The 21,944-nt window shown below is 44.2% G+C and overlaps 1 protein-coding gene across 19 annotated transcripts in view; it reads right to left on the bottom strand.

The window, feature by feature from the left end:
- The window catches only part of WNK1 (WNK lysine deficient protein kinase 1), a 112,641-nt gene that overhangs the window by 18,798 nt on the left and 71,899 nt on the right, over positions 1 to 21,944 (bottom strand). For 9 of the 19 annotated variants that reach the window (XM_083699703.1, XM_083699702.1, XM_083699701.1 and 6 more), the window contains 11 exons: positions 18,199 to 18,342; positions 16,710 to 17,183; positions 13,460 to 13,735; positions 12,696 to 12,796; positions 11,170 to 11,332; positions 9,830 to 9,946; positions 8,765 to 8,911; positions 8,389 to 8,446; positions 8,090 to 8,227; positions 5,617 to 7,019; positions 2,462 to 2,545 (listed from right to left, as the gene is read on the bottom strand). In XM_083699703.1, the coding sequence (XP_083555829.1) occupies positions 2,462 to 2,545; positions 5,617 to 7,019; positions 8,090 to 8,227; positions 8,389 to 8,446; positions 8,765 to 8,911; positions 9,830 to 9,946; positions 11,170 to 11,332; positions 12,696 to 12,796; positions 13,460 to 13,735; positions 16,710 to 17,183; positions 18,199 to 18,342 (3,105 nt within the window). The remainder of the gene's footprint in view (positions 1 to 2,461; positions 2,546 to 5,616; positions 7,020 to 8,089; positions 8,228 to 8,388; positions 8,447 to 8,764; positions 8,912 to 9,829; positions 9,947 to 11,169; positions 11,333 to 12,695; positions 12,797 to 13,459; positions 13,736 to 16,709; positions 17,184 to 18,198; positions 18,343 to 21,944) is intronic. The other 10 variants (XM_083699706.1, XM_083699705.1, XM_083699700.1 and 7 more) reach the window with 4 other exon arrangements.

Genomic DNA, 21,944 nt, shown 5'->3' on the forward strand with positions numbered 1-21,944 from the left:
AAGCAGAAGACCACAATATGATCATCTTTTAATCATAGAACATTCACGAATGTGACTTTACTTCACCATGTCATTTACGACAACATACAATGCAGCAGTCAAGCTTCTCGGAAGCTAATCAATTTCATGTTTTTAAAGAAACCTAGTGAAGAGTCCAGAACTTGTGTGTTTGTGTATTCCACAGCCCTCAGTCACTTAAGACACAGACACAAAGCCTCCTTCAGAATAATCCTGTGTGGGCACCTTGGAAACTATTTTATTGGGATAAATGTTTGTAGCCAACAGCCTACTTGAGGTGTATAAAGTGAACTGAGAATGGACTGCTGCTTACATGATATATACCCAGAGTTGAGGTGCACTAAACTTTCAGAGAACAGTTATTTCCAGTTTTCAACAGCTATATGGCAGGAAATAAGAGGAGAGCTAAATGGGCACATTGTATGGTATTCAATTATGCTTTACTCAGAGTAGAACATTGAAATTAATGGACCTAAATTAGTCATGTTCATGAATTTCAATTGGTCTACTCTGAGTATAGCTTAGTTGAATGTCACCCTTAATACAAGCATCCTTGAGCCAGTCAGGTGACTGTTGAGATGTCAGATTCCCATAATACTCTGGGCTACATTTTTCTACCCATTCAACATTTAACACACTGTCATTTACAAAGTTTCCAAAAGAATCACAGTAGATGTCTGTTGAAAGCAAACAAGCTACACGATGTTATTATATGACCAATGCAAAAGTCAACTACAATCAAATCCGTTCAATCCATGTCTTGGCACCTCAATAAAAACCTCCATATAAACCAGTCCTTAGCTTTCATAGGCAAACACAGTTGTTTTATCTACCCCATAATCTAGGAATCAAAGGAACCAGCTCATGTGCATTCATTAAATTTCATCCTTTACACTTCATCCATCTGTTTCAGACCTTGGAGAACATCTCCATGGATTCATTTTGTTTCCCCAAAGTACTAAAATGTAAGAATCTGGCTCTAATTATACATGACTCTGTATTGATGACTCCATTCCTCAATCAACTTATGACGGAAGTAGAATATCTGCTATTAGGCATGCAATGCCACATAATATCAGACTAATATTTTTGAGATGTTTCTTTCCATCATGTTTGTAGGACAAAGCCTAGAAATTGCTCTCCAGATAGGTATGAAACCCATTACAGGCCATTGTGGAAACGAGATATTACACTTACCCAAAGTGTGCCTCATCTTACGTTTCCTACAACATCTTAAGCATGGTTAAAGGTAAAGAGACCCCTGACCATTAGGTCCAGTCGTAACCGACTCTGGGGTTGGGGTGCTCATATCACTTTAATTGGCCAAGGGAGCCGGCGTACAGCTTCTGGGTCATGTGGCCAGCATGACTAAGCTGCTTCTGGCGAACCAGAGCAGCGCATGGAAACACCGTTTACCTTCCCGCCAGAGTGGTACCTATTTATCTACTTGCACTTTGACGTGCTTTCGAACTGCTAGGTTGGCAGGAGCAGGGACAGAGCAACGGGAGATCACCCCGTCACGGGGATTCGAACTGCCAACCTTCTGATCAGCAAGTCCTAGGCTCTGTGGTTTAACCCACAGTGCCACCCGTAAGCATGGTTAGCATTGTGTTATAAAGGAATAGTATGAAAACAGAAAGAGAGGCCTAAGTAAAAGTATAAAAAGATACCTTTAATTGCTATAATTTATTCAGGAGTTTGTTTACATATCCAGCCATGAAAATATTATAGCAGCATTGACTGATGAGTTGACTAAGGTTAGTTTAGAAAAGGCATCCTCAAACTCGGCCCTCCAGCTGATTTGGGTCTACAATGCTGACTCCAAGAAAGTACAATTAGCATTAAACTAGTGCTCATTAAGTTCAGCAGCTTTTATTTCTTTGTGGGGCTTGGACATTGGGGCACAGCATTCTTCAAAGGAAAAAAGGAGTATCAAATGAAGAAACCATTTCAATTTTTATAAAAGAAAGGTTAAAGGTAAAGGTACCGCTGCCCGTACGGGCCAGTCTTGCCAGACTCTAGGGTTGTGCGCTCATCTCACTCTATAGGCCGGGGAGCCAGCGCTGTCCGCAGACACTTCCGGGTCACGTGGCCAGCGTGACAAGCTGCATCTGGTGAGCCAGCGCAGCACACGGAACGCCGTTTACCTTCCCGCTGGTAAGCGGTCCCTATTTGTCTACTTGCACCCAGGGGTGCTTTCGAACTGCTAGGTTGGCAGGCGCTGGGACCGAACGACGGGAGCGCACCCCGCCGCGGGGATTCGAACCGCCGACCATGTGATCGGCAAGTCCTAGGCGCTGAGGTTTTACCCACAGCGCCACCCGCGTCCCTAAAAAAGAAAGGTTACTCGGTGTAAAAAAAAGTATAGAAAGAAATAACATGCAATAGGGTTTAATTTAAACATGCTCTTTGAAAAGGGAAAAAAGAGAAGCAGATATAGCACCTGAGTTAGTGTAGGTCCTGGAAAGGGTGGCAGCGCCTCACTGGCTGGAGTGCCAGCTGGAAGTTCAGAACCTACCAGTGGCCCCTATGAATAGATGGTAAAATTCAAGTTCAGTCACAGAAGAAAAAGATTGTAACATCATATAGAAAAAAGAAAATTCGCTGTAGAAGCTTTAATACTGAAGGAGTACCATTAACAAAATAGAAACAAATTTTGAGACAATGTGCTTTGACTCAACCACCACAAATAGAATATTATCCGTGAAGATAGGGATATGCTAAAACATGGTCCAGCACTTGGAAGCTTTGCCACCTTTTTCTGACTTCCCATTTCCATAGTGTTGCCCCTTCTCTGCTCACTCCCTAGCAACTGCTTATCTCTCACTAACCCTGGTACAGATTTCCTACCCTCCTACCTGTTACTGGATTGATAGTGGGATCTGGGTTATTTGACTGTAAACATAAAGTGCAGCGAAAGCTATTAGAGGGAACACAATCAACCCCCGTATTTAAGGGCAGTTTGAACAAGGCAATACACAGCCAAGTTTTCACAGAATCATAGAGCCATTAAAATGAATGAACGTTACTAAGGGAGCAACTAATTTCAACAGGTCTACTCTGAGTAAAACTTAGCTGACTACCACCCAGACCAGGTAAAGGCTCTCAAAGGTCAATGCCAGAGTTGCCTTTATACTCATTTCATACATGGACCTTTTTTCTACTCATGTTACTTTCCTATATGAAAACTACTCTACACAGAAGCTTGTAAACTCATGTGGCAGTTTTATTTTGTTTTGTAACATGTAATACTTTACCTAGTTTTCCAGCAGACTAATTGCGGTCCCTGCATAAAATAGTGTCATATGTCAGTGTTTCCCAACCAGTGTTCCGCGGCACACTAGTGTGCCGCGAGATGTTGTCTGGTGTGCCGTGGGAGGAAGGCGGTCGGGGGGGAGGGGGCGCCGCACGCACCCGCGTCAGGAGCCAGCACTTACCTCCCACGGTGCAGGGAAAGACTGGAAGAGCGTCGCAGCAACGCGCACGCGCAGAGCAGCCGTAAAGGGAGGCGTGTGGGTGGAGAAAAGGAGGGAGGGAGAGAGAGAGAGCGGGAAGGGGAGGGGGGAATCCCCCTAGGCGTGAAGGGAGCGCGCGCCAAAGGAGGGAGGGAGAGAGAGAGAGCGGGAAGGGGAGGGGGGAATCCCCCTAGGCGTGAAGGGAGCGCGCACCGTAAGTTCCAAATTTAAAGGAGGGAGGAAGAAAATCCCCACGTGACAGCTTTTGCCTCCAGGACGGCATCTGCCTGCGCCAACTCACGGCTGAGCCAGGACTTTTCGTACACGTGTGGGCGCTTCGTAGCATGTGCTCGGCTTTGCCGGGAAGCGCTACGGAAAGCGGCTTGGATCAGAAAGCCTGGGCTCTTGCCACGCGCGGCATTGTGTTGAAGCGTGCTGGTAGTTAGTGGGTTGGGAGAGCCGCAGCACCCCATTTTTTTTTTCATACGAACATGGTTAAGAAGCTTTGTGGAGTGTCAGTAGGTTGGCACAAACCATGACGTTTGGGGACATTAATCTAGCGGCACAGAGTTAATTTTTTAAACATTTTCTAATGGTGGTGTGCCTCGAGATTTTTTTCATGAAACAAGTGTGCCTTTGCCCAAAAAAGGTTGGGAAACACTGTCATATGTGATATAGCCCCAAGTGGAGGAAAATACTTTTAGCAGTCTTCTCCAAACAATTCTTAAGATAACGTTGTTATCTCAGATACTGATTCATGAGACATAGTTAGGCACAGCAAACATTACAGAAATCCACAATGCCTAGTATTACAATCTTATGGCACTTATGCTTAGAAACCTATTACCATTCTACAACAAAGCATCTGTTGTAGCCATTTTGATAGAAACTACTGAATGTGTATTATTGTTTACACACCATGCTATACTGAGAGGGAAAAAACCTCTCTTCCCATGCAAGTAGTTTGCAGTATGGCATGTCTCAATCCATCCTTTGATGCACAAGTACATTCAGAAGGTCTGGCTAGCTAAAGTAAGTATTTGTGGATTACGGTTACTGTAATTATTTGCAAGGCTGATCAACCAAAAGTGTAAAAAGGAGCTAACAAATGGATGGATGGTGCATGTTTGGGTTTAGTTGAATTCATAAAAACTAGCAGTCTACTGGGTGTTTTATTAAAAGAAGGTTGAACATGCAAAATGCAAGGAAAAACTCAGCTAAGTTACCAAAAGGTTATTAGATAAGAGGCAGTAGAATGAAGCACATCAGTCTCATAGCAAAGTTAGACAGAACATTCCAGCGACTTCCGTATGTAATAATAGAAATGAAAGTTTAAAAGGTAAGGTGCGGGATCTCTGAACACTCTCTCAACTCCCTCTTAAAAACACATAGCTGTACAAATTTCAGCCTGGAATAATCACTGTGTACAGTACTTTTTGGCAACATGAATGAACTGAAAGTTAGTGCTATCTACTTTTGACACTGGACAGTTTTAGGAAACAATTGACTACACAATCTGATACAAATTTCTGTGAACACCACAAATCTTTTCCAACTGTAGTTTCCCCTGTATAATTTATATCGATGGCACAGCCCATGTTTATCATAGAACTACAGTTAATATGTCAAGTGTGCCATCAGACTACAAAACCTACTACATACTTTGGCACTTAACATCTTCTCTATTTACTGAACGTACATGTCACAAAACAACTCATATGTCCACCCAAAAACAGCTAACAATGTGTGTACATGCATGCTCCACATGCATGTTTCTTGTTACATCTTAATAAATTGACGCTCAGCTGCAAACTGCAACAATTGTCTCAATGTTGGTCAGATGTTTGCCTTGCATTTGAAGAAGTTGCCATGGCTATTGGCCACCCAGAATGTGAATTGAAATGAAAACAGCCCATGGTGCTAGTGATACATTATTTCTTCTTTGTTTTGTACACAATGAGGTCATGGCAAGCACAAATACTTAAGAGGTATGCAAACAAATGGGGGAAAGAACAGCTGAATTAAAGCACTAAATGCACAGAACTGACCATGGAAGGAATAGCTAAATGTTCCAGGTCAGTCTTAGAAGGCTCCTAGCTTAGGATATTTTAAAACGCATTCATAAGACCACTGGATTCCTTACCGGTGCCCTGCTAAGAGGTGGCTTTGAAGGAGGTGTCCCTGATTTGGCTGTTGCTGATGCCGTACTGCATGTTGTAGTAGTAACACAAGTGACTGGAGTGCCTGCTTGCCCAGGTGTGGCTACTGGAGTCGCAATAGGTAAGCCTGTTGGACCAAGAATCAAACTGGCTGGTGGTATACTGGTACTTGCTACAGGTGCCGCAGGTTTTGTGGGCGCAACAGCAGTTGTTGGCAAGCCAGGCATAACTGTAGTCTCCACCACCAGTGATGTCTCCAGGGATACCGATGGGTGAGCTGCTCCAACACCGCCATGCTCACTGAAAAGGGACCGGAGTTTTTCTTCCAAAGTCTTTATGTCATCTATGCCGGGTGCTTTGGGTTGACTGTCAACATCCCCTTCCAGGCAGTGAGTATGAGGTTGATTGGCTAATGGAGCTGGTTGAGGCTGAGTATGTATTAAAGTTTGCTGGACTGCAGGGACATTCGCTACTGGTTGTGCCAATGGCAGAATGCCAGGTAATACTGGGGTAGAGACAGGACCTGCTGCCGCACCTAAGCTAGATGAGGTAACTGTGGGTGGGATGGGTAGCGGCTGCGAGATGGAGCTAGATATGCTTGATGCTACTGCAGAAGATATAGGTACAGAAACAGGCGCGGGCAGTCCACCTCCACTGACTTGCTGTGGTTTTTCCGGTGACTGTTCGGTTTTTGACCTTGGCTGCAGCACACTAACTACCACCATTTCAGCTAGGCTGGGTACAGAGCCGCTGGTGTTCAACTGAGAAGACTGCGAAACCACGCTCTGTGCCGAAGACACAGGGACCGAAGTTTGAGAAACGGCCGGGGCAGCACTGCCAGCACCAACCTGTTGAGATGTCGCAGTTGGTGCCACAACTCCCGATATTGTAATGCTAGGCCTTGTCGTTCCGGCTTGTGGCAATGTTAAAGAAGCAGGGGTGCTAACACTAGGAACAATTTCCCCAACAGCAGAAGCCGCCTGGGATGCAGTTGTGGACAAAGAAGAAGGTGCACTGACGCTGGAAGGCACTCCACTAATTGACTGTGCCTGCAACCCTGGTGGTGGAGAGCTGGAGCCTGGCAATTCTTCACCTGACGGAAGCCCTGCTGTCACTTTTTCTGTTGACTGAGTTGCTGGTAAAGAAACACCGGTGGTGGAAGGAACTGAGGCAGAAGGAGCAGGCACCGATGTTGGTGGCAGCCCCCCATTCATGCTTGAACTTAGGCATGGAAAAGGTGGCACAGCCTGGTTAAAAACTGGGGGGGCTGTGCTTGGTCCTTCCGTCATTTGAGCGTGCTTGAGCTCGGAGAAAGCTTGTTGCAGACTGAGTGAAGATGCAGAGTGAGAGAGATTCATTCCAGGGCCATGAGATGGAGAAGCAGCAACTGCATGGAAGAGAGGCAAAGTCAGCTTCTCTGCAGAAACTTACTGGGTGGTAGTTAACGAAGTTTTACTCAGAGTAGCCCCACTGAAATCAATGGGCCTAACTTGGATTTCTGAAAGATATCAAAGGCCATAAGTACTTTCTATAGCAACATATTTTTGCACTGACTGCGTCTTCATTTCCCACCTAAAGGAAACTTGGGGGAAGGAGGGACACAGTGGCACAATTAGTTATTTTTCTGATTCCCCTGCTGCCACAGGTTTCAGCAATGGTAAACTACTACAAATTTAAGTCACTGAGGCTTATAAAGTACTGGAAACAAGCATATATATGCAAGATAGCCTATGGATGCAAGAGGCAGCTAGGTACCCCTTTACGACTAGGAATCCTAATTTTCTATTTCCAACAGTATAACTTTCACAGTACTGCACACTCAAATAGATGGCAACAGTTTATGCCATGCTAATAAAGAAAGAAGGTAGTTTTACTTTCATTTTACCTATATATTTTTACCACAAAGATTGGGAAACTGCAGCCCTTCAGGTGTAGCTGATCTACAACTCCCATCAACCTTGGCTCTGTTAGCTGGGGCTGATGGGAGCTGGTGTCTAACAACATCTGGAAGGTCAATGGTTCCCCATCTTTGATTTACAATATTTGCAAGCCACCCTACAATAAAGTTCTTAATGCAGCTCACAATAAACAATAAAACCATTCAAAATTCCAACATAAAAAATACAAAAGAGTCAGATGAAATAAAAACATGTTAAAGCTACAGCAAAAGAAACCACCTGGATGTTTTGATTTTTTAAAAAATGCATTTGCCTGGAGATGACACCAGGCAAGGACATTCTCTCCCCCATAACCGCCAGCTGCAGTTCATTTGGCTGGAGACACTGAGAATGGCCTCTGAAGAAGAACCCAACACACAGGTAGGTACACATGGAGAGAGACATGCCTTTAGAAACAATAAATTCATTATTGATACAAGCCCTGTAAACTGTTTGCTTGAAATCCACACATTCTGTTAGTGGTAAGAGTAGCCTGTGTTGGGAATGGTGATTAACTCACCTATATCAAGCAGCTCACTTTCCGATGGGATAGAAGTGAAAAATCTCTGTTCTCGTAACCTACTTTCGGGTACAGGGCTGACAATAAACCGTCTTCCAGCAGAATGGACAACCTGAGTCAATGAGTTAGGAGGAACACCTAAAGTAACAGAGAAAAATGTAGGATTACAGTTGTGCAATATCCTACTGAGCTATGTACAATCTACCACACGATCCTGAATCATGCCATGACTGTCTTATACTACACCTAAAATACAAACCAGCAATAGAAGATTGTTAAGAGAATTCAATAGCTCTTACCTATTCTTTGTGGCATAGAAGACACAGGATCTGGCTGTTTAAAGTCTCCATCCAATTTCTGCAACAAATGAAATGATTATTTTTCTGCATGATCCCAGCATTCAACCACTAAATACACTGATGGCCATGTCTGGGTGAAATGGTAAATTCTGGTTTAGTTCTAGGTAAACCTCCTCTGGGGCTTGTGAACTCCCTTCCACTTACACGGCCAAGGAGGAGTCGTTTCATGGCTTTCATAATTTCTTTATCATTAAGACTTTAGCTCAAGTTGATAGATAACTTTTGCCAAGACTGCTTGTTGGAAGAAAGAGCAGTAGAAAGACGCATAGACCTTGTGGCAGAAGGCATGAGTTCAGGCAGTAAGATAAACCCTTACCTGGTTATGCATACTGTCCATGCTCTGGTCACCTTCTGGTTCCCCACTTGCATCCTCGCTGAGCATTTCATCTGCCTTTTCTATGATGTCACGCACCTGCTCGACAAATGAATCTCTCTCCATTGCCAAGATGAATTCATTTTGCACCTGCATGAAATTTCGTATTGTGGTAAGTACAGACATGTCACCTTCCACTCACCTGAGCAAGTAACAGCAGCAGTTCAGGCGGACGCACCAAACAGAAAACTATGCAGCACTATGGCAGTTACAGATGCTGCCCTTTCTCTCCTATCCTAAAAAGGAAAACTAGCCTTCCAATCTACAAGTACTGTACTAGTTTGAACACTTTTTGTAAATCACTTTAAGGCATCTCTCTCTCTCTCTCTCTCTCTCTTTTTACAATTAAGCGATGTAAACATTTTATGAAATAAAAAAATAAACTGGTGAGATAGTGAACTCAACTATGCCCAGCTTTGGTCACAGAGACACTCGCCAAATCTGCTGCTTTCTGTCTTCTGCAAACGTGACTGCATCTCTTGCAGTGATAACAAGAGGGAGGGATAACCAATCTAAACAGAGGATGAACAGCTATATTCTCAGTAATCATGGAGTTTACTGGGGGCCTTCCATTATGTTACTTGACAGACTAAATACTTTGTATATAATTTCCCAAACATTACAGTAGTTATGGAAACAAATATTAGAGGTCTGATTTCCCCCCAAAATAAAAATATGCATTCTGCTTTTGGGCTAGCCCAGTTGCTGCTTCCGGATCATGGCCCTTGAGTGCAGAACAGTTGGACAATTGTTTGCTTGAAGAAATGATAGTTCTGAGAAAGAAGTTGATTCATGTCTTCAACTGTTTGATTTAAGCAAGTACTAGCCTACACACAACAACTTCAGACATTCGTTAACCAGCAAACTGTGGCAAACTCAGCAGACAAATTACAACAAGAACTGTGCTAAAAACAAGCGCTTGGAGAAAACAAATTCAGTGGCAATTAAATATTTGGTACTGAAGCTAATATTTGAACACAGAATTAAGCTTCCATCTGAACTGCTTACCATGATAGAGGCTATTTCCTCTGGATTGTCACCGTCCAAGTCAAATTTGAAAGTAACCATTTTTCTATTGTGCGTTTCTAACTGGCATTCCACAACACGGTCTCCTTTATTTGAAACCTGGAACACACAATTCTGTTATTCAAGATGAGAAGTAAACAGAATGGAAGAGAATGATAGCTGTAGATGGGCTGGGAGCAATATAGAGAAGCAGAAAAATATGCATATGAAATTATCAAGAACCACCAGGGGTTTGCCCACAGCCATAAAGGGACCTGAACAAGGCATTCAGGGGCATGGAGGGTTGAATTCAGTCTTCTCCCATAAAAGTGAAATTTCATATATTACAAGGGGACAGAGTAGTCTGGTTCACACATAACATGAAGCCATGGTTTACTAAACACAGGCCAGTAGTATACTTATGGTGCATTTAGTGCCAGCAAACCAGGATCTGAAACCATGATTTGTTACTGACTTGCAAACCTTGGTTTCTTTTAAATATGGCTTTGTGTTATGTGTGAACTAACCACCTTCCTTGACCATGATTTGTCTGGCCTCTCCACCCCAGAAGCTCACCAAGCTAGAAAGATATGAGAGCAGCTGGAAGGAGGTGAACTTGGGGAAAACAAGCAACAGTTTGATTGTCTACGTGACAGCTCATAGTTTGTTAAATGAACCATGGCTTAGCGCTGTGTGAATAAAACCATTCTCTCCCCCCCGTCCCCCCTCACACACATACATACACAATCTTAAAATACGGTGGAAGCTTGATGGGGACACGATAGTTGCACAACTCAATATATGCCATCTTAAGCAAAACAAACAAACAAACACAGAGAAACACAATAGTATAACCCAATGTAAGAATTTAGGACAAAAAAGCATCACAGGAGAACAATTTGTCAAGAGGTTAGAACAGTGACTGAATTCAGATATAATGAGAAACCTTGGTTTGTTGTTATGAAGAGGGGCAGAGACAAGCCCTTGGCTCATACACTCCCTCCTCCCCTTCCACTGCATGCAAAGTGAGATATGAAGCTTTAGATTCTACTCAATAGCAAACCAAAGCTTACCTACAAACCTGGATCAAACTATACTTTATAATGCTGGTTTGAGCAAATCATAGTTTGCTGTTAACTAATAAGCAACATTTCTAATCTCCTCCCCTTGCATGCAGGACAATGGGAGGGGAGAGCACTTAAGGCCAAGATTTTTGCGAGTTTTTTAGAGTCTAATAAACTATGCACTAAAACAGAGGTTTTAAAACACAGTGGACTGATTCAGATGTAACACTAAACCATAATTCAGTACTATACAGTGCAGTATCACCAAAAGAAACTCACATTAAGAATTCTCAGTTTGGGACGTGTAGTCTTCTCATGCCGAGAGCGGCTGCGCACTGACTTCCGATAATGCCGTTTCGTAGTCCTCCCTTCATGTCTACCACTAGATGCTGGAACACTTTCATTGCAGTCACTTAAGCCTGAAGCAACATCTGAATGTGCACTACAGAAAAACAAGTAGGGAAAAAAGCAGCCATTTTTACCTGTAATCCCCCCCCACTTCCTTTCCATGCTGAGTATCACTCTCAGCAAATCAAGGAATGTAAGTAAAATGCTCTTTAGAAAATCCTACCACTACATGCTAATAAAGATGATTAAATCTGCACTAGTGAAATGAGGCTCAAATGTGTTTTTTAATTAGTCATTAAATGCCTCTCTTGTATATTTCATCAGGAGTTTCCAAACTGTGGTTTGTGGACCACTACTAGTCTATGGCCTTCATTCAGGTGATCCACAGCATGTTTGTGGATTTGTGGTTGAACGGGGAAACAGTACTTTTCATTGCCTTAAACGTTCATAATGTATTGATTATTACTTGTATGTTCATTGCTTCTTTTATTTCTTATATTTTATATTACAGTTTTAATTCCACAGACTTCAAATTGTAATACATGCAACACCCGCCCCCTACACACATTCAATACATGTGCATCGAGCCAAACCCGCAAGGGATGTGTGCAGTAACTCAGAACATAACCCTGCAAAAATGGAGGGTTGCCTTACAAGAACATACAGTGGGTGCTCGGGTTGCGAACGTGATCTGTGGGGGAGGCACGTCTGCAACCCACAGCCCCGCGTCTGCGCAGGTGCGGTTGTGTTTTGGAGCTTCTGCGCATGTGCAAAGCACAAGCGCCGAAACCCGGAAGTAGCCCGTAGCAGTACTACTGGGTTTCGGCGCGTCCGTAACCTGAAAATGCGCAACCTGAAGCGTCTGTAACCCAAGATAGGACTGTACAATGTATAAGAAGTACAAGAAGCAATTAAATGCAATTTTTAAAAAACATACAGCACCTTCCGCAGCACATTACAATTTCTATAACAAGCATAAAAATAATTAAGCAGTTCACCAAGACCCTCACCAATTTTCTGTAGGGGGGAAAGTTTGGGAATCACTATGCTACATGCTTTAAGGAAGAGTCGCCTTTTGAGTCACTCACAGGAAAGACACAGGCCATTTTTAATAGGGTGCTGCAACAGGTAAGGTATAGTTAAGTTAGGACATTATGAGCCTGGTACAACTAGTGTCTGAGCAGCCTTGCTGTAATTCAGGAAAGGAGTAATCAGCTACAATTAGAGATGGGTAACCTGTGACCCTCCAGAGGTCTCATCAGCCTCAGCCAGCATGGCTGATTGTCAGGGATGATGGAACTGGAGTCAAACAAGTTCCATGCCCCAGCTTAGATGTCAAGGGCAGATGTTAAGAGTTCACATGCGAAGAGTCCGCCCAAATCAGAAACAGATTAACAGAAGCACCATGTCTGTAATGATAACTATTCCAAGTTGAAATGCAATAATTTACTATTTACCTATCTATTGAGGAAACCAATGGGGTTGATTGCGAAGGCTGCTGCTGCTGCACTGGTGGTTGAGTCTCTGCAGGTGCTGTTTGAGTAACTCCAGAAGTACTCTGCAAAAGATAAAGCATTCCCTTCATGCATCTTGTTAAAGAGCTCTTTTTCCAGCCCCATCACAGTCCATCCATCTAGGTAACTAGAAGCTGAAAAGCACACTGTTCTCTCTAGAACATCTTAAAGCATCTAAACATTTCAAATTTTTAACCCCAATTGAGGTTTTCGTGCAAATTTGAAACAAGTTGCCTGGTGAAAGTCAACCATTTTATTTACTACATGATGGTGGCACTACAGCTTGCCATGCAACCAGAAATCTTACTAGCAGAATGTGCAACAGAGAAGCCAATGCAGAATGCAAAGTCCATTCAAATCTCCCCCAGCTACAGCAAGGCTGCAGGGAACACGTTTGAGGAGAGATTTTTTTCCAGTGACTGTTGAGTATAGCATGTCTTCAATACAATGATTGGCATTACTAGCCAGAAGAGAAGTGCTAGCAAGTGTTTTGCATCTTGGGAGGCCCACTCACTTCCCAACAGCATAGCCAGGGGCAACAAGGTCTCCACATTGGCATCACATTCTGCTGTAAGAGAAATTCATTTTGACGATTAGCATATGATTTTTCAGCTTGCTACCCCCAAATGGAAGTGAATTTAAAATTCATGCCCTGAAACTCAGTTTTTTAGAATGCACACACACAGCAACATGCATAGTCCATTTACCTCTAATGCTGTCTGCTGGGAAGCTGAAGATGAGACCTGCTGAGCTAAACAGGAAGCAGGCTGTGGCACTTGAACCTGTCCGCCTAGACTGCCCAAAGAAACTAAAACATTCTGCTCCACATAAGGCTGTACCATTGCGCCAAGATAGCCTGGCTGAGCCAGTACATCTGTGGGTAAGGGAGGGGATAGTACTGCAGAAGGGAGGCAAGCAGAGGCCACAGAAGAAGCAATGTTTGAGTCTCCAGTATATTGTGCTGATAGCCGAGGTGGGAAGCCCTGCGATAAATGAGGAAGCCAAGTTATTGTAATTTAGGGTAATTCAGGGGGAAACAGTATGAAACAGATAGGGAGGGAGGGAAAGCAAGGCAAGCTGCATAGGATTTTTAACTCCCTCCTGCCATGAACTCCTTAGATTTGCTGCACAACTTCCAGGGTAACTTGTTTTAAAAAGGAACAAAGCCTACTTGCCTTGGGGTCAATGTTAAATCCCAAGCCATCATGCACTCTGGAACAGCAGTGCACCACACAACTAAAGGGACCTTAAAGCAACCTGTGTACTAAAAAGGTCCTCCCTGTCCTGTTAACTATAAATGCTCCATCAAGTTACCAGGTCTGCAAAGAAGCTGTCAGATGACCAGGCCCCAGTCAAGTCAGAGCAACAGGGCTCCATCTCTTCTAATGCCTGCTTGCCAGTCTCTTTCCAGAGACAAAAAGAGAGGTTTCACTTGTTATTTATTTTTGTTGTGCTGTCTACTGAAGACAAGTTCAACATGTTTCCCTAAAATTGGAGCATGGGAAATCTGTTTGCTTGCCATGTGTATATCATGGTGCTTCCGCATCTTTCACAATTTACCGTATTTTTCGCTCTATAACACGCACATCGTTTTTAGAGGAGGAAAACAAGGGAAAAAACATTTTGAATGAAACAGTGGATGTATCATTTTTGTGCTTCATGCTGTGGCCACAGACATGTGATCTGATGGTGAATTTGGGCTGACCCAATGCAAAAATCCTGAGAATCCCTGTGCATCCATGGTTTGTAACCACATTTTTGCACCATTGCAGCCCCAGGCAACAGTGGGTGCGTGATTTTGGGGGGGCAGGCTGTAGCCATGGACATGCTATGTGCTCTGATGGTGAATTTGGGCTGACCCAATGCAAAGACCCTGAGGATCCATGTGGATCCATGGTTTGTAACCACGTTTTTTCACCATTGTAGCCCCAGGCAACAGTGGGTATGTGATTTGGGGGGGGGCAGGCTGTAGCCATGGACATGCTATGTGATCTGATGGTGAATTTGGGGTGACCCAATGCCAAAATCCTGAGAATTCCTGTGGATCCATGGTTTGTAACCAAGTTTTTGCACCATTGCAGCCCCAGGCAACAGTGGGTGCGTGATTTTGGGGGGGCAGGCTGTAGCCATGGACATGCTATGTGCTCTGATGGTGAATTTGGGCTGACCCAATGCAAAGATCCTGAGGATCCATGTGGATCCATGGTTTGTAACCACGTTTTTGCACCATTGCAGCCCCAGGCAACAGTGGGTGCGTGATTTTTGGGGGGCAGGCTGTAGCCATGGACTTGCTATGTGCTCTGATGGTGAATTTGGGCTGACCCAATGCAAAGATCCTGAGGATCCATGTGGATCCATGGTTTGTAACCACGTTTTTGCACCATTGCAGCCCCAGGCAACAGTGGGTATGTGATTTGGGGGGGGCAGGCTGTAGCCATGGACATGCTATGTGATCTGATGGTGAATTTGGGGTGACCCAATGCAAGGATCCTGAGAATCCCTGTGGATCCATGCTTTTTAACCACATTTTTGCACCATTGCAGCCCCAGGCAACAGTGGGTGCGTGATTTTTTTGGTGCAGGCTGTGGCCATGGACATGCTATGTGGTCTGATGGTGAATTTGGGGTGACCCAATGGAAAGATCCTGAGGATCCATGCTTTGTAACCACATTTTAAGTGGGGAGCGAAGGAAAAACAAAGAAGGGGCATTAGAGGGGTGTGCAGAGAAGCAGCTGGCTAAGAATGCAGGAGAGGGATTTAACGGGAGGGAGGAAAGAAAGGCAAAAGTTTCCCCCCACCCAAGCCAGCCATCTCTCTCTCTCTCTCTCTCTCTCTCTCTCTCTCTCTCTCCCTCCCTCCCTCCCTCCCTCCTTCCCCCTCTCTCTCTCCCTCCCCGCTCTCTCTCTCCCTCCCCCCTCTCTCTCTCCCTTCCCCCCTCTCTCTCCCTCTCCCGCAGCAGCACCAGAGCTTGCCTGGAGGGGAGGGGCTTTCCCTGCTCTTTGTTCCGTTTCAGCAAACACAGCAACGAAACAGAGGTGGGTGGGCAGTAAGACCCTGAGGCAGAATGCAGGAAAGCAGCCGCTTCCTCTTTTCAGGTTTCGCTTCTCCGTGCAGCGTGCAGCGCCGCGATTTGATTTTTGCATGATTTTTCGGCTCCAGGAACCACACATTCGCTCTATAACACGCACAGACATTTCCCCTTCCTTTTTAGAAGAAAAAATCTGCGTGTTATAGAAGGAAAAATACGGTAAGTCTTGTTAAGCTTTTTATGCTGTGCTCCAGCTGACAGTCAAAACTGCCTGGCCAGCACTCCAGCAAATTATCACTGCAGCCTGGCAATTTCATAGCTTGAATCTATTAACTGAGATGAAACACCTGATGTGCTAGATGTCCTCATCACACCCAAACATAAGGTAGTAGTGGAATAGAGAACCTGTAGCTTCCAGATGCAACTCCCATACCTCATTGGCCCTGCTGGCTGGGGCTGATGTAGTCCAACAACTTCAGGAGAGCTACAGGCTCCCCCCCCCCCCGCACTGGTATTTGAGTGGGGAAACTGTGGCCCTTCAGTGATCTGACACTCATTTACATGTCAGTCAACATTACTCTTCCAGCTCAGTTGGTTAGAGTGTGGTATTGATAATACCAAGGTTGCAGGTTCAAGCCCCATATGGGACACCTGCATGTTCCTGCATTGCAGGGGGTTGGACTAGGTGAGCCTCAGGGTGCCTTCCAATTCTATAATTCTACGATTCATTCCTCAGTAAAATTACCAATGCAAAAACAAAATACCATTACTAATCAAATTTGGTTTGAAATCAGGACTTTCCCTTGTATACTGAAAAACCATTTGGCCTCTCTTTCCAAAGACTGCAAGTAACTTTTCAGGACATCTTAGCAGTGTCTAAAGCACCAGAGGAGCAGAAGAGAGGGACTCTTTCTTGACTGCCACAATACCTGGTACACAGCATCTGTAGGTGGAAGTGGTACTTCAGCAGTTTGTCCAAGTGTGGCTGGCAATCCCATGGGCTGAACAGATGGCTGTAGAAGCTGTGGGAGAACCTGGCCGGACAGCTGCGCCACGGGCTGCAGAAGAGTTGGAAGCTGGCTAGGGACAACAGTTGAACCCACAGGAATAGCAGCTGCAGCAGCAGATGTGGCCAAAGTGAGCAATGGCTGGCTAACACCAGATGCCATGGAGATGGGTAGAGTTGGGAAACCAGGCTGAGCCACTGACACATGAGGTGTTGCTATGGGCATCTGAGAAACTGAGAACTGTGGATGAAGGGGAGTCTGTAAGGGCGGGCCCATAGGGAGAAAATGAGAGCCAATGGGCATGACAGGGGCAACTGAAGGCTGAGGAAGGGAAGGCACTGCCATAGGTAACTGTGTTTCACCTTGGATGATCGGCACTGGCTGGGAAACAGGAAGCTGGGGAGGTAAAGAAAAAGATAGACCTTTAAGGAGAAAGGTTGCAGGAAGCAAGCTTTTAATTGCATTAGTCCAAGAAAAGGGGAGAAATGTTTACACCACACTTAACAGGAGCAGGGAAGGAATATATTTGACAGAGTGGCTGGGAGGGTTACTTCCAATTAGCAGTTTTTGGTGGCCTTTTTTGATGCCTATCTTTAACATTTTGGAGAAATTATCCTTGTTATCGAAGGAGAATTTCAGGATGGAGAAACAAGGTCAAGACACCCAGCCAGATGGGTGGGGTAGTAATAATAATAGTAATAATAGTAATAGTAATAATAATAATAATAATAATAATAATAATATTATTATAGCATGGCATCAGTTTATATAGAACACACCTCTAATAACCCCTCATATGGGTGTAGGAGCCTGAGGTCAGGGGGAATTAAAAGCCACTCGACCAACATATAGAGATACTCTTGTTAGTGCCAAAAAGCAGAGCGAGAAATGCAACAGGAAATTTTTCAGGAAACTTAAGCAAAATTGCCACAAAATTTTAGTATTCTGGGATTCAAAAGTATATACATCTACAGGACCAATCTGGAGTCAGCAAAAAGCCTCTAGGGCAAAGAGTGAAGGAGGGAGATGTGGAGAAAAAAGGAGACTCATCTTGAAGAGCACTCAGTGTTGGGATACTGAGCCACTGACCTCCTACACTGATTAAAAAACCCAAAAAATTATGCACACACACATGCACTCTCAAACAACACACAGGTTTTCTAACTTTTTCAAAATCAGGCATTGCATTTTAGACCATGACAAAAGTTGATGGGTTAAGTCTTCCCATTTAATACACCGATTTTCCTTATCCTAATACTTTCATTGTACTCTTCCAGACAACACATTTCCAACTAGATATATATATATATATATATACCCTGTTTTGTCACATAAATGAAGGGGGCTTAGCTGCAAACAATTCAGGTAGTCCAGACAGAAGCCTTCCAGGAGCTAGCAAGTTGTAGTTTACCTGTGTCCCAGCTGCTACCTGAGGCACAGACATTATTTGTGCTTGCTGTGTAACTGGCTGCGATGGAGCAGCTCCACTGGAAACTGAAGGCTGCTGAAGTTGGTATTGCCCAGTCTGTTGTGAAGAGGCTGAAGGCTGGGTGCTCTGTCATAGAAGAAAAAACAACAGCAGATTATTTACACTGGACAAAAACACCTTTTATCCGGAAATATTTTGCAGCAGTTGATCTTGTCTTGGGTATATCTGAATTCCTGCTGTGTATGTGTGTATTCTAATGATAATATTTTGTTTTAAGATGTTCAACAGTACTGAAGTAGAGTTAGCACAAACTTCCTGAGAAACAACTGAAAATAAGCACAGCCTACTTAAAGGTCAAGGGACGTGGGTGGTGCTGTGGGTTAAACCACAGAGCCTAGGACTTGCTGATCAGAAGGTCGGCGGTTTGAATCCCTGTGACGGGGTGAGCTCCCGTTGCATGGTCCCTGCTCCTGCCAACCTAGCAGTTTGAAAGCACATCAAGTGCAAGTAGATAAATAAGTACCGCTCCGGTGGGAAGGTAAACGGCATTTCCGTGCGCTACTCTGGTTCACCAAAAGCGACTTAGTCATGCTGGCCACATGACCCGAAAGCTGTACGCCAGCTACCTCGGCCAATAAAGCGAGATGAGCACCACAACCCCAGAGGTGGCCACGACTGGACCTAATGGTCAGGGGTCCCTTTACCTTTACTTAAAGGTTGGGGGCGGGGAGGTGACACTATACAAGCATGTGCATGGTGGGAGGGGAATCAACAACTGGCACTCAGACAAAGGTGAAGTTCAGCCTTTCATTGGAACTTGGCTTAAAAAATTAGGGAGCTCAAACCAGAAAACTGTGATTTAAGGCCTTGTGGAAACCCAAACCAAACATGTCTTGCAATCTAAGTTCATAGGGAGATCTTGAAACACCATTTCCCAGTTCAAATAACACAGTAAACAGTGTGTTCTGAAGCCAGACATAGGAAGAATTAATAATAATAATAATAATAATAATAATAATAATAATAATGTACCCTGCCCATCTAACTGGCTTGCCCCAGCTATAGACTCTTGGTGGCTTCCAACAGAATATACAGAAACACAATGGAACACCACACAATAAAAGTTTCCTGATACAGGGCTGCCTTCAGGTGTCTACGGAAGGTCGTATAATTATTTATCCCTTTGATATCTGATGGGAGGAAGTTCCACAGGATGGGTGCCACTACCAAGAAGACCTCACTTCTCGCAATAAGGGAGCAGCTAGAAGGCCCTCAGAGCTTAGAAGAGATACAGCTCAAGTTCACTGCTTATTTTTACTCTTTGAAATCATAGTTCACTGGAACCAGGAACATTCTATCTATACCTTGCCAAATACTAATACTAGAAAACTTAGCATGCAGAGCAAAGCTTTTTGAGAAAGGTTACATAGGAACACCACATGAAATTGTCTCATGCAAGATGAAAGCTAACTGTTAAATGGGACTGATTTCTACAGTTAATTATTTTCAACACATTAACAAACTTTCACCAAATATTATTTTTGGCACGTTTCTGGGGAAAACATACAGAATAAATCAAGCTACCGTATTTTTTGCTCTATAACACGCACCAGACCATAACACGCACATAGTTTTTAGAGGAGGAAAACAAGAAAAAAAATATTCTAAATGAAACAGTAGATGTATGATTTTTGTGGTTCATGCTGTGGCCACAGACAGGTGATCTGACAGTGATTTTGGAGTAGCCCAATGCAAAAATCCTGAGGATCCATGTGGATCCATGCTTTGTAACCACGTTTTTGCACCACTGTGACCCTAGGCAACAGTGGGTGCGTGATTTTTTTGGTGCAAGATGTAGCCATGGACATGCTATGTGATCTGATGGTGAATTTGGGGTGACCCAATGCAAAAATCCTAGGATCCATGTGGATCCGTGCTTTGTAACCACATTTTTGCACCACTGTGACCCTAGGCAACAGTGGGTGCGTGATTTTTTTGGTGCAAGATGTAGCCATGGACATGCTATGTGATCTGATGGTGAATTTGGGGTGACCCAATGCAAAAATCCTGAGGATCCATGTGGATCCGTGCTTTGTAACCACGTTTTTGCACCACTGTGACCCTAGGCAACAGTGGGTGCGTGATTTTTTTGGTGCAGGCTGTAGCCATGGACATGCTATGTGATCTGATGGTGAATTTGGGGTGACCCAGTACAAAGATCCTGTGGATCCATGCTTTGTAACCATGTTTTTGCACCATTGCAGCCCCAGGCAACAGTGGGTGCGTGATTTTTTTGGTACAGACTGTAGCCATGGACATGTAATGTGATCTGATGGCGAATTTGGGGTGACCCAATGCAAAAATCCTGAGGATCCATGTGGATCCGTGCTTTGTCACCACGTTTTAAATGGGGAGGGAAGGAAAAATACAGAAGGGACAAGAAGCACAAGAGGGGTGTGCGGAGAAGCAGCTGGCTAAGAATGCAGGGGAGTTTAACGGGGTGGGGGGGAGGAAAGGAAGGCAAAAGTCCCCCCCCCCAAGCCAGCCCCCCCCTCTCTCTCCCCGACCTGCATGTTTTTCGGCTGCCTGCGAGTCCCTAGAGCACGGAGAGGAGGAGGTGGTGGGCTGGAGCCTGCACGCAGTGTGACTAGGAAAGAATTAGAAGGAAGGACTTGATCCTTTCCTTAACCCTCTGCTTGCCAAGAGGGCAGGGGATTCCCTGCTCTTTGTTGAGTTTGAGCAAACGCAGCAACAGAAGCGGGTGGGCAGTAAGACCTTGAGGCAGAATGCAGGAAAGCAGCAGCTTCTGCCTTTCCTCCGCCCGATCTTATTTTTGCCTGATTTTTGTCTATTTTTGCCCCTGCGCTCCTGCGAGTCAGCTCCAGGGACCACACATTCGCTCAATAACACGCACAGACATTTCCCCTTACTTTTTAGGAGAAAAAATCTGCGTGTTATAGAGCGAAATTTACGGTAAGTCAAAGGAATGATAATCACCTATAACTTGTAAGCAGAAAAGTAAAATTTTAAAAATACAAATCTTAAACAAATTCCACAGCAAATCCTCAAAGGAATCAGAAAAAAATGTACAAAATTCACTTTAGTATATGTTAACTTAGAAGAGGCAGAGGAACCAGAGACCAAATTGCAAACATGCGCTGGATTATGGAGAAAGCTAGAGAGTTCCAGAAAGACATCTACTTCTGCTTCATTGACTATGCAAAAGCCTTTGACTGTGTCGACCACGGCAAACTATGGCAAGTTCTTAAAGAAATGGGAGTGCCAGATCACCTCATCTGTCTCCTGAGAAATCTCTATGTGGGACAAGAAGCTACAGTTAGAACTGGATATGGAACAACTGATTGGTTCAAAATTGGGAAAGGAGTACGACAAGGCTGTATTTTGTCTCCCTGCTTATTTAACTTATATGCAGAATTCATCATGCGAAAGGCTGGGCTGGATGAATCCCTAGCCGGAATTAAGATTGCCGGAAGAAATATCAACAACCTCAGATATGCAGATGACACAACCTTGATGGCAGAAAGTGAGGAGGAATTAAAGAACCTTTTAATGAGGGTGAAAGAGGAGAGCGCAAAATATGGTCTGAAGCTCAACATCAAAAAAACGAAGATCATGGCCACTGGTCCCATCACCTCCTGGCAAATAGAAGGGGAAGAAATGGAGGTAGCGAGAGATTTTACTTTCTTGGGCTCAATGATCACTGCAGA

Source organism: Podarcis gaigeae (assembly GCF_964106915.1).
Source record: "Podarcis gaigeae genome assembly, chromosome: 10".
Lineage (NCBI taxonomy): Eukaryota > Metazoa > Chordata > Lepidosauria > Squamata > Lacertidae > Podarcis > Podarcis gaigeae.